Source organism: Neomonachus schauinslandi, chromosome 10 (genome assembly GCF_002201575.2).
Source record: "Neomonachus schauinslandi chromosome 10, ASM220157v2, whole genome shotgun sequence".
In the NCBI taxonomy this organism is placed as follows: Eukaryota; Metazoa; Chordata; class Mammalia; order Carnivora; family Phocidae; genus Neomonachus; species Neomonachus schauinslandi.
Window position 1 is genome coordinate 96,514,236 of NC_058412.1, and position 16,247 is coordinate 96,530,482.

The following is a 16,247-nucleotide window of genomic DNA, read 5'->3' on the forward strand; positions in this document are numbered from 1 at the left end:
GTGACTGACCGTTGGTGACTTCCGGGCCACCTCCTGCAAAGAGGTTCCTCCCGAATCGGCGACCTTAGGTTGTGGCGCTCTGGCATCCCGACTCCGCCCCTCCCCGCCGCCGGGCCGCCGCCAAACCCCGGCGCGCGGATCACGCGGGACGGAGCCGCTCTGGGCATGCTCAGTGGCCCGGCAGGTGGGGCCGCCGCGGGACGCCAGGTCCCGCCGGGAGCAGAGGGGCGGAGGCAGAGAGAGGGAAGTGGGCGGGAGCTGAGGGCAGAGTCGCGAGAGTCGCCGGCGGTCGCGGGGCGCTGGGCAGGTGGGAGCCTGCGCGGGCCGGGCCGGGATGAGCAATGGCATCAGTCAAGGTGGCCGTGAGGGTCCGGCCCATGAATCGCAGGTGAGTTGGGGGAGGCCATAGGCGGCCCCCCGATGCGCCCCCACCCGGAGGAACCTAGTCTCCAATTCCCCTCAAAGGCCAGCCTGGACTTAAGTGTCACGGGATGGTCTCTGGCCCACTGGTCCCTGGCTGTGGCCTCTGGGGGCCTGAAGCACTTCACGCTTTGCTGTCCCTTTTACGCTGCCCTGTTGGGGACAGCTCTGGGGATACAGAGTTCACGAGGTCAGGAGAAGAGTCCTGTCCCACTAACTTGTGGAGGTTTACGTGTTTCCCCTTTTCAGAAGCGTCAGGGGATCACTTTCATGAAGGCTTAAAATCCTTCTGGGGGAATATGAGAGGTCATGGGACACCACAGCTGTCAAGCGAACTCTCCTCAATTGTGTCAACTCAGAAGTTCTCTGTTAACAACAATATTTTTAATTGCTTAGTGAGAGATGATTTCAATTCCCTGAATGTGAACCCTGACTTCTAATAGGTAACTGAGCAGTTCTTAACTTCCACTCAAGAGTAGATGGGAAACTTCAGCAAAGTTTTCACTTAAGGGGAAAACAAAATCAAAGATACTTAGGCACACGTGTTGGAAATCTGCTGGTGTTAAGAGATGGGAAGAGTTATAAACACATTTAGAATCCAGTCTTGTATTTTTCTACAAAGTAATGCTTTTCAGAATGATTTGACTCTTTATTCTTTGAAAAATAATCCCAGCTTCCTTCTCAATGACTTCTTTATAATCAGTATAGAAAGATGCTTTAGAAGAGTTACTGTTTAAATTGGTTTAACTTTAAAGAATGAAGTAGACCTAAATGGGATGTGTCCTTCGGAGTTGACAGGGCCAGTTCACACAAGTCCATTTGTTTTTATTGGCTTCTCAGTCAAGTTGTTGGACATTTGATTTACCATATGGCCTTTCCACTTTCTCATATCAACTTGTGGAGGTCATTGTTTGGTAGTTCTGACAGCTGATTGGGGCATCCAAAGATCATAAAATCAAGTTATTGCCAGAATCTTCTTTGACTCACCCGAATCTGTTTTTTCTGTTGGCAAATAGGGAATCATTACTCTGGTTTGTAACTGTTGAAAACCAGCGCTTTTGTCGTTTTTAAGTTATTTGTAAAGCTTTTTAGGAAGGAGTTTGACTTTTTTGTAAGTCCAAAGAGAATATGGATGTTGCTATGTATATTCAGTCATACAAGACAAACAGACCCCAAAGTCATTTAGATGATTTAAAAAGATTTTTCTTTATTCTGGATTTACATGTATAAAGAAGTTCCTTTCTCTCTTTGGAATAACATGAACACATGCTAGAAGATTGTATTGGTAACTTTAGAAAGCACCTACCAAGTGCACAGCATTGTCCTGGGTGCTATATGGGGGATAAGGTGAATGAGGTTTAATGAGTGTCTTCTAAGAGCCTACTATCTAATGGGGGAGGGACTACATACTGGCAGGACTCTCCTAAAACATGGGGCTGGTTGGGAGTGATGGTCCAAGTGCAGTCCTTTGTCAGTTGTAGGCCTGGAGCCCAGTTATATGGAGGGGCTGCAGGAAACGTCCAAAAGCCATGTGCTTTGAGGTGGTAGATTGAAGTGATGGTATTTGTACTTTCAGCAGAAAACTTTGATGGTGGCATCAGGATTAGGGCAAGAGCTAAGGAAGTAGCAGTCTGAACCAAAGGCATAAATGGGAAGGCTGGATAGATACACCGAGACAGTTTCCTGGAAGAATTGAGAGGATTTTGCTGATCCTAGGATGGGAAGGAGGGGGAAGGGGAGAACGTAGAACCATTAACTGAGGTTTGATGGTCAAGGAGGTGGAAGAGGTTTGGGGACGGTGGATAGTGAGGTTGGTGTATTCTCTCTTGGATCCCTAGAGTCATATGAGATACAGTAAGTGTTAAGAACAAGCACAGTGTTGTCACAGAATGAGTGCTGCCCTCGTATTGACCCTGTTGATCTATCTGAAGTGTGGGGAGGGCATCTGTCTCTTTGGTGATGTTCAGTAGCATGTTAGAAACATGGGTTTAGGTCTCAGGTAATTTGAGGACTGACATTTGGAAAGCTTTTGCACACAGATGACAGTTTAAGAATGTTACAGTGAGGGGCGCCTGGGTGGCTCAGTCGTTAAGCGTCTGCCTTTGGCTCAAGTCATGATCCCAGGATCCTGGGATTGAGCCCCACATGGGACTCCCTGCACAGTGGGAAGTCTGCTTCTCTCTCTCCCACTCCCCCTGCTTGTGTTCCCTCTCTCGCTGTGTCTCTCTCTGTGAAATAAATAAAATCTTTAAAAAAAAAAAAAAGAATGTTACAGTGAGGAGGTTTCTCAGGAGAAGAAAATCTTATCTTTATGTGTATATGGACATACATGCACACATACGTATACATATATGTGTGTATATATATAGAGAGAGCAGGTTAAAAACGTGTTACAGTGAGAAGAAAAGGATTGGATACTGGGATATACTTTTCTTTAGAATTCTAGGGAGAAGATTGGCTTGCCCTTCGTGGAGGAACCAGCACAGCAAATTGTCATGGCAGGGAAAGGAGCAGTGTCTCTTGAAGGAGGTGGTGGTTGTTGGTGTCAGATGTTGCCAAGATGGTGCCCTGAGGGTGTAAGATGAGGTCCTTGGTCTTGGAGACAGGAACGTTGGTAACCTTCCAAAGGGCAGTTTCAAGGAGAGACAATGACCCAGAAGTTGGCAGTGAAATGGAAAGAGGCATACAAATGGCCAACCAAAAGTACCTGACCTAAACATGCAAATTATAATAGCAGAAGAAACCATTTTTTATCAGTGAGATTGGTGGACGTTGACTGAACATCAAGTGCTGGCGAAGGAGTGGTGATGACATCATCTAAAGGGTCAGAACCTCTGAAACTTTCTTATTGGGAAATTTGACAGGAACTGTCAAGATTAGAAATTTATAAACCCACCAATTGGGCAGTTTCATTTCTAAGAATTTATTTTATGCATTATATTCCTACCTACCAGGATGAACGTGGGATTGCAGATGTAAAATTTTTTTTCTGTTAATCTTTAGAGGAGTTTTAGGCAAAGAGGGAGCAACCAACAGAAAGCAAAGGCCTGGGGTATTGGAAGGTGAGGACTGTTGTTGCAGACTCTAAAAGGATGGAGGCACAGGGTGAAATGTGACCTTCTGAGCCAGGAGCCTTTGCAGTAACTACTCCTTGCCAACAAACACCCAGTGCTTGATTCAGGCTAAGATGTGATGCCTTTATTTTTACTACCGTGGTGCTTTGGGTTATGTGGCAGAAGTAGTTTTGAAAGAGCCGTTACTTTGCATCACATCACAGCAGCTGCCTTTCCCGACAGTTCCCTCTGTGGCAGTGGTACAAAATCTAATTTAATCTTTGTAACAGTCTTAGTAGGTACAGACTATTATTGTCATGCCGTAGTACAGATTGGGAGACATAGTAAACTTGCCCGAAGTCAATTTCTGAGGACGGCCACAGCTCTACTTTTTTGAAAATGAGTAAAACCTTCGCCAAAACAATTTGCTTATAGTTTTTTATGGGCACATTTTAACATTTATGTATTGTCTTTTTATGCCTTATGTATGTAGTCTTATGTATTCCTTTTTCTTTGTGATTTCTTCCATTGTTCTTAGGCCTGGCCTTTTCTTTTTTACTGGTTTCATTTTTTTTATAATTTTACGAGATACTTTTTTTCCAACAAAATTCCAACGAAAATAATGATTTGGTAACTAATTTGTCCATTTCCTTTTGGTTTCACTTGTTTGTTTTTTTCATGGAAACACTAGATGATTCTGTCCCTCTTTTTTTTTTTTAAAGAGAGTGTGAGAGTGCTGGGCCTGGACGGGCAGAGGGAGAGAGAGAATCTTAAATAGGCTCCATACTCAATGCAGAGCCTGATCTCACAACCCTGACATCATGACCTAAGCCGAAATCAAGAGTCCAACACTTAACCGACTGAGCCACCCAGGCGCCCCAGTAGATGATTCTCTACTGCCATTTATCCTGTCCCATTGATTTGCTAGTGTTGATGGGGCTGGGATCTGAGGGCAGACTGCGTAGGTTCCAGTATTGGCTGTCATTTACAAGCTGGGTCAAATTTGAGCAAGAGACTTAATTGTTCCAAACCTCAGTTTTTGCAGCTGTAAAATGGGTGATAGTAATTATATATACCTTATAGGTCTTTTTTCATATATATCTTTTACCATGATTCACAGACGACACATTTGAAAGCTCTATAGATATGTAAAAGATTGAAGCTCTAGATAGATATGTAAAAGATTCATGAGGTGTTACATGCAGTTCACTCATATTTTCTGTTCTGTCCTATTTTATTCTCTTGTCTTGTTAAAAAAATGCTATTTCTAGATCCACTAAATTGACTTCAAGATCTATTAATGATTTGCAGTTGGCAATATGAAGAACAACCGTTGTGAGGTTCAAAGGAGATCGTGCATGTGGATAACGCTCTCCACACAGTACCTGGCATGCAGCAAGGGCTCTGTAAAGATTGGTTATTGTTATTACTGTTATTTTTTATAATTTAATGATTGTAACTTTATTCAATAACAATATATGAGGTGATTTTTTTTTTTTACTAAAAAAATATTTACTGAGTGCTGGCAACAAGCCAGGTGATAGCTTTTTTTTTTTTTTAAACAAGGGAAATCTTTTTTTATTTTATTTTTTATTTTTTTAAAGATTTTATTTATTATTTGAGAGAGAGAGAATGAGAGACAGAGAGCATGAGAGGGAGGAGGGTCAGAGGGAGAAGCAGACTCCCTGCCGAGCAGGGAGCCTGATGCGGGACTTGATCCCGGGACTCCGGGATCATGACCTGAGCCGAAGGCATTCGCTTAACCAACTGAGCCACCCAGGTGCCCCCAGGTGATAGCTTTTTAATGTGCTTTCTTATCTGATAAGGCAAGACCACCTCATTCCTTCCCTTTTCTGACTGTTTTTAGCTTTTCTTTCTGATTAGCTTCTCAGGTGGAATTTACAGTCATGTTTAGCAAGTTAAAAAGAGAAGAAGGAAAAAAAATCACCATTGGTATTTTGACTGGGATTGACCTCTTTAGGGTATACTGAAGTCTCATTTTAAGAGTGTCAGGGACTAGTTCGCGGTGGTCTCTTGGATCTCTGATGAAGACAGCAGACGGCTCGGGTGTTAGGGTTGGGAGACATCTGTCTAGATGCTTCGAGGCATCAGGCATCATGCTCTTCTCTTTACCGTGGCAACTTCCTTTCCTGCTCCCACCAACTGAGTGACTGAGGGCTTTTTATGCCCATTTGATAGAGGGGAAACTGAGAGCCCTCGCGTAATAGTCCCTTCAGTCTGGACTTGAACCATGTTTGTCTTACTCTCATTTCTGAAGCTCCTCCATTATACAGAACACTTAGATGAGAGGAGGGCGGGGGACTGCAAGGCAGGTAGGAACGAGTGCAGTTACCAGGGGTTTTAGACCAACTGAAGCTTTGTGTAAGACTTAGTTGAGAGGCGGGTAGACAGGTAGACAGGGTGTTGTGAGGACTTTCCTTTGTTAAGCTTGGGAGTTTGGGCTTTCATTCTCTGGTTTGCTGGCTAGTATGGTAGCATTGGCCTCATGTGGTTATTTTAGTTAACATTAAGTAGAATTTAAAATTTAGTTGCTCAGTTGCACTAGTCATACTTTAAATACTCAGTAGCCCGCGTATTGAACAGCGCTGATATAGAGCACGTCCATCATTGTGGAAAGTTCTGTTGGATGGTAAGACTGAACTGGCTTGAGTCCCAGATTTACCACTTCTGAGTTTTTAGCTTTGTTAAGTGCCTTGGCACTTAAGTGCCCTGTGCTTCAGTTTCTTCATGTGCAAAATGGAAAACTTCACAGGACCCACCCTGTGGGGCTGAGATGGTGACTGAATGCACTCACACTAACTAACAGTGTTGGGCCTCAAAGCGAGTGCTCTATAAATATTGGCTATTATTTTTAGACACTGGGGGCTATTGATGGTTTTAAAACAGGGTTGTCATTTGCCATTTACTATCTTCAGAAGTTTCATCTCATAGCAGGGAAGTGCTACCAGGACCAGCAACAATGAACTTTTATTTACTATTTGCCAAGTACTGTGCTAAGTGCCCTTTATGCACTATTATTATCCCATTGACTTTCCCATCGTTCTCTGGGATGCGAGACCCGGGGCCTAAATGTCTATATGAGTGGGCAGAGGCCAGTGCAGGAAGACCATAAAGAATTGAAATATGACCCATGACGATGTGATTCTGGACTAGATTGGAGTTGTAATAGGTGTTAAATTCAGCCAAGTACATTCAAAGTCTAATAGGCTTTATTAAGCAATTCACAAATCAGGCAGCATCCTCACGTAGCAAGTAGAAAAGAGCTCCAAGGAGTCGTACAAAATGGAAGGTTTTTATAGGAAGGAGGATGGGGCAAGAAGTTATTAACAGAAGAAAAGAAAGGATTGTTTCAGGCAAGGTCACCTTCCCGGAGGGAGAACAGAGAGTCTTACTGGGTGGATCACCTTGTCTTCCTTTGGGGGTTGGGGAGGGCCCATGTGACAGATTACCTCAATGGTGCCGACCAGAGACTTGTTGGCCAACTGTGTTCCTGGGGGTGGTTGAAATTGCAATTAGGTTAGATATTAAGCCCCAGTTTGGTGACTTGGCCTAGCATACGTGACTCCATTTTGGAAATAGGAACCATAGGAAAGGGCACAACCAAAGGATAAGACTTGGAAACAAAATCCTGAAGAAGCTTTCACTGTATTTTCTGACTGTGAAAATCATACATGCTTATAAAAACTTTATGCTCTGCAGAAAAGTATACCAAAGAAATCAAATTGACAATCGCTCATAATTCCATGATCCAGGGGTCACTACTTGTAAACTTTTGGTGCATTGGAATCCAATCTTTTTTCCCCCTGTTTGTGTAGCAACATAATGTGTACACTGTTTTATACCCTACTATTTGCATTTGCAAGAGACATCCTGAAGACAAATTGGCAGGCCACAGGGAGGCCAGAGTCAAAGATGAATGAGTGGTTTGGGATATTAAGTGGAAGAATGACCTTCCCCAAAGCCAGGACACCAGGATGAGCTGGTTGGGTTGGAGGGGCATGGTGGTGAGTTGAGTTGGCTCGGCTACTGGTGGGGGAGCCAGGCAGTAGGGACTCATGAGGTATCAGCTCTGCGATGCACATTTGGACATGGGTTGCTTGAAGGTGATAGTGGGTGTGGTGGAAGTGAGTTTGGTTTCCAAGGAGGACCATAGTGAAGAAGGAAGAGGGGTAGCAGAACTGCATAATTGGCAGTGTCATGGGCAAGTGGATTTTACTGGGTCTTTAGGACTCATTCCTTTTTTTGTACCACACTGATTCTCAGTGTGGTCCAGGGACAATTGAGGATCACTGAGGCTCTTTTAGGGGGTTCCCAAAGTCAGAACTGTATTTGCAGTAATACTAAGATAGTTTTGCCTTTTTCACTCTTCTCTCATGGGGGTATGGTGGAGTTTTCCAGAAGCACCATGGTGTGCAATGATGTCATGGCTCATGTGCTCTGCATTCTATGTTTTAAAAATGTCTCCGTTTTAATTTCTTGTATGGTAACTGTCATGGAGTACTCCTGTTCTGCTCCTTCCTGTGGGGCACAGGGCCTGACATAGGCCCCAGGCCTCACCTGGGCATCGAAAACCTGGGCTAGGCAGAGGAGAAGTGTAGTGTGTGTGTTTTTGTTTTAAAGAAGAGGAACAGAAAACAAGTAGAGAGGTAGGGGGTTGGGGCAAGAAGGCTACTGGGGCAAGGGAGGGATGTAGGGAGGGATGGCGAGAAAGAGAGCCGTGGTTTCTCACACGGGGAGTGGAATAGCTGTGATGCTTCAGGTGAGGTTCCCAGGGAGGCTTGTGCTGTCACTGACTCACGGAGCTTGGAGCACATGGAGGTTTTATCCTTTCTTTTAGGTGGACTTGACAAGTGACATGAAGCAAGTGACTGATGATGTATTTTCACATTCAAAATTTAAAAAATATCTTAATGTGTATAAAGCACTTACATAAGATGTGAGTACTGGTAGTTTAAAAAAAAAACAAAAAATGCTCTTTAGTGACATAGAGTATCAAATAAGCATAATTTAGTATTAACTTCTTTGTTTTACTCAAGGAGGCTGTGAGTGAGAGAGAGATCAAGAGTGTGTTTGTCTTTCTGTCTGTCAGAGGTTGTTTAGAAATGTCCAGTTGTGCGATATGTAGTGCTTTGGATTGAAGTTGATTTATTTTGTACGTCCTCATTTCATGATTAATTTTGTAAATAATTTCAATAGCCTTTGCTGTTTCTGTGGGTTCTAGAATTGGGATGCCATCTTGTTTTGTGAAGGAAAATTGTTTTAGTTATACCTCCAGCCTGGGGGAGGACATGATAGTGCCTTATAATCCCCAGCCCCCTTCCACAGGACTGAGAGCCTCTGGTTTATTTTGGTGGCTTGGACTACCTTCTGTCCAGCTCCAGTTGCAGAGACAGTCCAGGAAAAAGTCCTTCATGGGAAGGTGGGCATCGTTCCCTTGGATTCAGCCTGCTGATTTGCATTAAGCACAGAGGAGGTCACTGCCAGCAGGGCCTGGAAGCTTCCCCTCACTGCCGGGCTCTGGGCTGAGCGCTTGTTTCCTGCTCTGTCCATTTCCAAATACATTCATTATTCATTGTTGCTGCATAGTAGAGGGGAAATAGCTATTTCTGTGATCAGCGTAGACACTTTGAGCAAATTTCAGTGGGATATGTAAAATTTAAAGTCATTTGAGAAAGAGCTTTCACTAATGGTGTTGATAACGTGATTTTTGTCATCTGTTACTATTGCTAATCACTCATTCACTTACTAGGAACTCTGCTAAGTCTTAAGTGATCACTGTCTAATTTAATTCCCAGCAACAGCCCTGTGGGGCTGAATATGGTTAGCTCCATTTTATGGATGAGAAAACTGGGGACCAGAGAAGGATCGGGTCCGGGCTCCAGTTTTATCACATCACACTGGTTTTCTGGCTTCATAGCATTTACCATTATCTGAGTGTATGTGCGTGTGCATGTATGTGTGCATATGAATGTATTTTTGTTTGTTTGCTTTTTTATTGGCTCCTTGCACATAAATTCTGTGAGAGCCACTAACCCTGTCAGTCTTACTCATGGCTGTTTCCCCAAAGCCTAGAACCATTCCTGGCAGAGATGGGTCCTCAGAAAATATTTATTGCATTAATAACTGCCACCTCTCCTGCCCCTCTCCCGCATCTTTCAGCTGTGGATGCTTATAAGGAATCAGGAATCCTTAGCCCAGCATCTGTTATAAGGAATCAGGAATCCCTAGCCCAGCATCTGTTATAAGGAATCAGGAATTTCTAGCCCAGCATCTGTAGGAGGTAAAGGGAGTTTCGATGATCCTTCTGTTGGGTATTAGGAAGACAGGAGAGGTGAAAGAGGCCTGGGAAGAGCCTGGGTGAAGAATGACAGCTCCAGAGCTTTCCCTATGTATTAAGTTAATTATATGCAAATTACACATCGAATACTCATTATGTTTATTTCTTAAGGTTAGAGAATTGGCTATAAAACACTTACTGTGTTTAAATAATACATAGTTTATGGGACAGAACATTCATGTTCCTTTCTTCAGAAAAAGTTTTTTTTTTTAACTTTTTATCCTGAAATTATTTTATTTTATTTTTTATTTTTTTAAAAATATATATTTTTTTATTTGACAGATAGTGAGAGCAGGAACACAAGCAGGGGCAGTGGGAGAGGGAGAAGCAGGCTTCCCACTGAGCAGGGAGCCCGATGCGGGGCTCGATCCCAGGACCCTGGGATCATGACCTGAGCCGAAGGGAGACTTAATGACTGAGCCACCCAGGCACCCCCTGAAATAATTTTAGACTTATAGTTCCTAAATGCACTTCATCCAGCTTCCCCTAATATTAGCATCTTACATAACCATGGTACAGCTCCTGAACCAAGAAATTAACGCGGGTGCAAGACTATTATAGCTGGATTCTAGTTTTACCTCGACTGTCCGTCCTCTATTCCAGGAGCCAGTGCTGGACCCCACACTGCACTTAGTCACCATCTCTCCTTAATCTCTTCTGGTCTGTGACAGCTCCTTGGTCTCAGAAGAGTGCCAGTCAGTTAGCTTGTGAGGTGGCCCTCAGTGGGTTTCTCTGATGTTTTATCATGATTGAATTGAAGATGCAGTTTTGGTGAGAACACCACATAAGTGATCTTGTTCTCTCCATTTCACATCATGCCAGGGTTCATGGTGTCAGTTTGTCTCCTTAGTGGTGACATTGACCTTGACCACTGGTTAACCTGGTATCTGCTGGTGGTGTCTATGGTTGATAAATATCTGAAAGAGATAGTTTTCGGGAAAAGTTTTTGATTTCAGTTTGTAACACTAGTTTTTCCCCATAAGAACCCATTTCAGATGTTCCGGTAAAAATTATTGTGAATATAAGATTCATTTAAAGCATTCCCCCTACCCAACTTAGCGAAAAAGAATGTATCATACTTAAAACAAAAGACATTTGTGCTTTGGAAGGCTGCTGATGATTGTACAGAACTGTGTACTTCAGACATTTTCAGTAAGACATTTATCAGCTCAGTGCATGCTGATGTTTTCTATTCTCTACTATGTCATATTCTCTACTATGTCAGATAATTGTTACCCACTAAATTCATTTGATGATCTGCAATTTGAAAAACACTAGTGTAGTGAATTTATTATCCAGAACAGAAGTTGGTAAAAGCTGATTTTTTTTTTTACATGAGAGAACACTGAAGTTAGGGTGCTGTTAGATTGAAAGTCAGTCCTGTTTCCCCTAGGAAGCTGGGGGGCTCACGATCCCAAGAGGATAAATCAAGCTTAGAGAATTTTCAACTTTTAAGAGTCTAGGATTCTGAACCCACTATGGGATGTCCACTCTCAGGAGCTTGCTTTCTTGAGCCCTCACGGCCTCATGTTCTCTCGCCAGGTTACACCTGCTGATTCTTGTTTTTAGGGTTTTATTAACAGAATCTAAACCATCACAGTGATTATGCTTGAAAATATGCTTGGGGCAGAGGTAAAGCACTGTGTGAGCTCTCTCTTAGTGGGACTTAAAGTTCCCCAGGGAGGTTTCAAGAAAAAAAAAAAAATTCAAGGTGATGGAGACTATCTCAAAAGTGAGAAAAAATGTAGAGATGAAGCTTTTAAAAATAGATTTTGGTCTGTTCTCTTCCTTTTCCTAAAGTTAGTGTTTCCCTGTGAGCTATCTTTACTTGATCAGATTGAAAGGCAATTGTGAGAAAAATGTCACTAGTCTGGGCTGGAGCTCATGTATGATGACCCAAATAAGGTGTTACTCTTTTCTTCTTCTTCTTATTTGTTTTGATGGGGGGAGGGGCGGTGTCTTACTAAGCATCCTGAAAGTATTGAGCCAGAACTCTGTCCTATCTAAAACACTGAATTGGGGGCGCCTGGGTGGCTCAGTCGGTTAAGCATCTGACTCTTGATTTTGGCTCAGGTCCGGATCTCAGGGCCTTGAGATTAAGCCCCGCACTGGGCTCTGTGCTCAGCACAGAGTCTGCCTGAGATTTTCTCTCTCCCTCTGTCCCTCCCCCCTCCAATAAATAAATATAATCTTTAAAAAAAATAAAATGTTGCAGTGGTCTCTTATATGAACAGGATCAGGCACCAACAGAGTACTCCCCCGACCCCTGCCCTCACCCAGCTGCAGGTGGAATGGTCCTTCTTTTCTTCTTTTTATTTTAATATTTAAAAATTTTTCATTATGGAACACTTACAGAAAGTTGCAGCATAGTACAGACATAGCTTTCACCCAACTTCCCTAAGTGTTCTAACCTTAGAAAATTATAATACAATTTAAAACCAGCAAAGTAACATTGACGCAGTACTATTCACTAATCTGATTTATTCAGTTCCCCAAGTTGCCCCACTAGTGTCTTTTTTTGGGTCTGAGTTCCAGTCCAGGATTGCACAATGCATTTAGTTGTCTTGTAAAACATTTTCTTAAACTTTTTTTTGTTCTTGGGGTCTACTTTGCCTATCCTGATATGATATTAAGGGTAAGAATAGATAACATTTCCCCTGGAATAGCTCTGTCCATTTGAAAGGTTGAGGAATTATGTCTCCTGGCATTTTTTGTTGGAATGTAGACAGTTTGAGCTGTTCACACCTTGGTTGGCTTAATTATTCCACATGTCAAATGAAAAGTATTGAGCCAGAACTCTGTCCTATCTAAAACACTGAATATGGGGACCTTTCATCCTGGATGGGGTGGAAGGGTCTGGAGTTCAGAATGAGTCAGGGGAAGGCAGTCTCAGTGGTGTGTTAAGGATTGGTTTTAGGCATAATTAACTAAATCTGTAGTACAGGGGCCACAAACCCAATGCCTACAGGGACCAGACAGGCCTGCAACAATCCACATTATAAACTCTGAGCACAGAGGATGGGATAAGTAGCTGCAGATTCTCAGCTTCATAGTTGGGGAGGTAATCGTGTGTGGAGGGGCACTTGATAGTTTCTGTAGCAAATTTACACCCCCCCCACCCCCGCCCGGCAACACACTTTTAATTGCTTGGCACTAAAGTTACCAAAGATGTTTATTTTTTACTCATGAAAGCAGATCACCGTGTGTAGTTGTGCTTTTCTATTTCCTGGAGCCTCTACTCTCTGGGGCCTCACCACCATCTCTCCAGCTAGCGGAAGGGAGCTGGAGGGTGGGGCAGTGTACCCACTTCTTGTCCTCCTTGGTGTGGAAGAGACGCATCACTGGTGCTCACCGTCCATTGGCCATGTGGCCATACCTGGATGGGAGGAAGGCTGGGAACTATAGTGACTTTACTGGTTGGGACACTACTTTCCAGTGATAATTCTATACTGTAAAGGGGAAGTGTCTATTTCTACTGTGCCCTATGTCTTGAGAGACTACTCTGTCCCAGCCAGTGATACCATTGAGTAACTTTGCACTCGCCTTTCCATCTGGTACAGGTGTGATGCAGATGTCCACATGTCCTGTTTCCGCCTTCCTTTAGTTAGATGTCACCTCTTCAGTGATCCCATTGAAAATATCATCTCCCACCCCTGGTGTTCCCTATCCCCCTTCTCTATTTTTTTTTTTCTTTATCACACTTTTCACAACTTAGCCTACTATGTATTTTCCTTATTTATTGGTATATTGTCTGAATCCCTCTATGAGGACAGGGGCCATTTCTGTCTCATTCTTGGTTATCTTTCTTGTGCTTGACATGTAGCGAGGGTTCAAGTGTTGAATAAAATGGGAACCTGGACTGATCAAATTCCCCAAATTTCAAATGTTGGCAAGGATTATAGCTAAAACAAGCAAACAGATCACTATGCAGGCCAAGCAGACCATGTCTGTGGGTGTGATGCTGGCTGCCAGCCTAGGCCTTGGGTGAGAGCCAGGTGCCAGGGGCTGGGGCCAAAGACATGGGTTTGTTTTCTAGGTCCACCACTTGCTCATTGTGTGAGCTTGGGTGTGTCATTTTGCTTTTCTGGGTCTCAGATCCTTCTAAAATATGAGACTAATTGTCCTCCCTCTGTCCCCTACCCCATGTTACTGTGATGATTAAATGAGGTAGATGATACCTAAAAACACCCAATATGCCAGAGATGCTCAGTTAATTCTTGGACTTACTGAGTATCTAACTGTGCCAGTCCCTGTGCTAGGTATCAGAGGAATGTATGCTGAGTGGGGGCAGTCCCAGCAAAATTCCAGGGAGAGGGGAGGCTTGATCTGGACCTTGTAAGATGGGAAAGAGTCATAGCAGAAGAAAGATCTTTCGGTCATTAAGTATTTATTGAGCACCTGTGTGTATCGGGTGCCATTCAAAGATTGAAGATTCCTTGCTGAACAGGATGGATAAAGTGGCTGCCCTCAGAGAGCTTATATTCTCATATGCTGCTGTCTAATAGAAGGCAATGTCAACCACCTATGTAATTTAAGATCTTCTGGTAGCCACATTAAAAAAATAAAAAAAAATAGGTGAAATTAACTTTAACCATCTATTTAACCCATTATATTCAAAATGCCATTTCAACATGAAATCAGTGGAATAAGTATAAATGAGATATTTTAAACTCTTTTCTTGTATTAATTCTTTGAAATCTGGTGTGTTTTTTTATACGGTGCAGCTCAATTTGGACTAACCACATTTCAAGTGCTCAGTAGCCACATGTGGCCGGTCCCTGCTATATTGGACAGCACAGATGTAGGGAGTAAACAAAGATCATATGTAATGGCAGGTAGTTGGAAGTTCTATAAGAAAATAAAGGGGTAGGTAACCATAGATACCAGTGGTCAGAGAAGGACTTTTTGTGTAGATAAAAGAAGGTGATGAACTGTGGGAATATCTAGGAAGAATGGTCCAGGCAGAAGAAATAGCAAGTAAAAGGCCCTGTGGCAAGCACATGCACTGGATACAGAAGGCCAGTGGGGCCTCCTATGCAGTGAGATGTGGGGGGGGGGAGGGGCGGTGTACATGTAGAGCCCAGTAAGCCATGGTAAGGTCTTAGGCTTATTCTACGTGGGGTTTGGGCCATTGGAAGACTTGGAAGAGTGAAAGAGTGGAGTGACCTGGTCTGACTTTAGTTGTCCAAAGGTCACTTGGGCCACTGGTGGAGAATGGCCTGTAAGGGGGCAAGAATAGAAGTGGGATGATTTGAGCAAGAGGTGTAGGTGTGTATGATTCATTTACCCTGCAAGCATTCATTGGCCACCTATGAAGTGCCAAGCATTGTGCTTAGGCATTGGGGATACCAGTGGGCATGATCTGTATCCTCAGGAAGCTCAGGCTAGCAAATGAGTGACCTGCTGGTTTGTGGTGGCAAGGTTGAGTAGACGGGTAGATGGAGAAGGCAGGGAGCCATTCTGTTGAGGCAGGTGTGGTGCTCTCTGGCTGTGCTGTTTCTTTGCTTGGCTGATCACCAGGCTAGAGTGTCAGGCTAAAGGAGCTTGAGCTTAGGTGACCTGTAAGACCTTCCTAGTACTGAGGTCAATAGCCTCTCTACGGTGGAACGAGGACAGCTGCTGCGGGTGAGTCAGGGAGATGGGGGCTGATGCTCAGTATGTTATGCGGGCAGTGGACCAGTGCTGGAGGCAGGAGGATAGTGAGGAGGGAAGGGAGGAACACTACAAAGGCAGGCTCTTTCTTTTCCCACAAGGGAAGCTGATTCCCAGGGGTAATGATAACTTAGCCTGCACTTTCTACTAACAAGTAGTTTTCAGATTTTCTGCTCTTTCTGATGACCAATACAGGACTTAAAGAATCAGCCGAAGGAATTCATTCTTCCTTTCCTGGAACATAAGTGCTTATGGAACTGATTTGATTGTAATTTAATCTTGGCTGGAATTCTTCTCTCCTTCGATTTTGAAGAGCCGGAGGATTTTGTGGTTGTTTCTGCTTTTACTGTCTTTTCCCTTTTTCCTTTTCTTCTGCTCTTTTGAGAGACAGCTATCGCTAATCAGTCCTAGATACATCTGATTTATTTTCTGTACCATCTTCCTTAGCCTTTGCAGCATGCTTGTGGTTCTTGATTTGTCATTTCTTATTCATTTATTCATTCCTTCTTTCAGCAGACATTAAGTGCTTTCTGCAAACGAGAAACTACTTTCTTTTTGTGTCGGCTTTTCCTTGGAAGGATACCTTTGGATGGTTCCTTGATTAAATTAGTGAGGCAGAGATTTCATTGTCCTGTAATCACACACTTTCCCAGTCCTCAGTACAGTGGAGGTGTGCTAGAGGCATGGATGTGGAAGAGCAGGTCAATCAGGTGGTCCTCAGGTTGCATCCTGCTATTGCTCCTAAGTACCTGCATGGTTTTCTA

The 16,247-nt window shown here is 43.4% G+C and overlaps 1 protein-coding gene across 1 annotated transcript in view; it reads left to right on the forward strand.

Annotated features, from left to right (window-relative positions):
• Window positions 1-232: 232 nt before the first annotated feature.
• KIF16B (kinesin family member 16B) overlaps window positions 233-16,247 on the forward strand; it is a 296,429-nt gene continuing 280,414 nt past the window's right edge. The window contains exon 1 of the mRNA XM_021700652.1: window positions 233-388. Within this exon, the coding sequence (XP_021556327.1) occupies window positions 342-388 (47 nt within the window). The 5' untranslated portion in view covers window positions 233-341. The remainder of the gene's footprint in view (window positions 389-16,247) is intronic.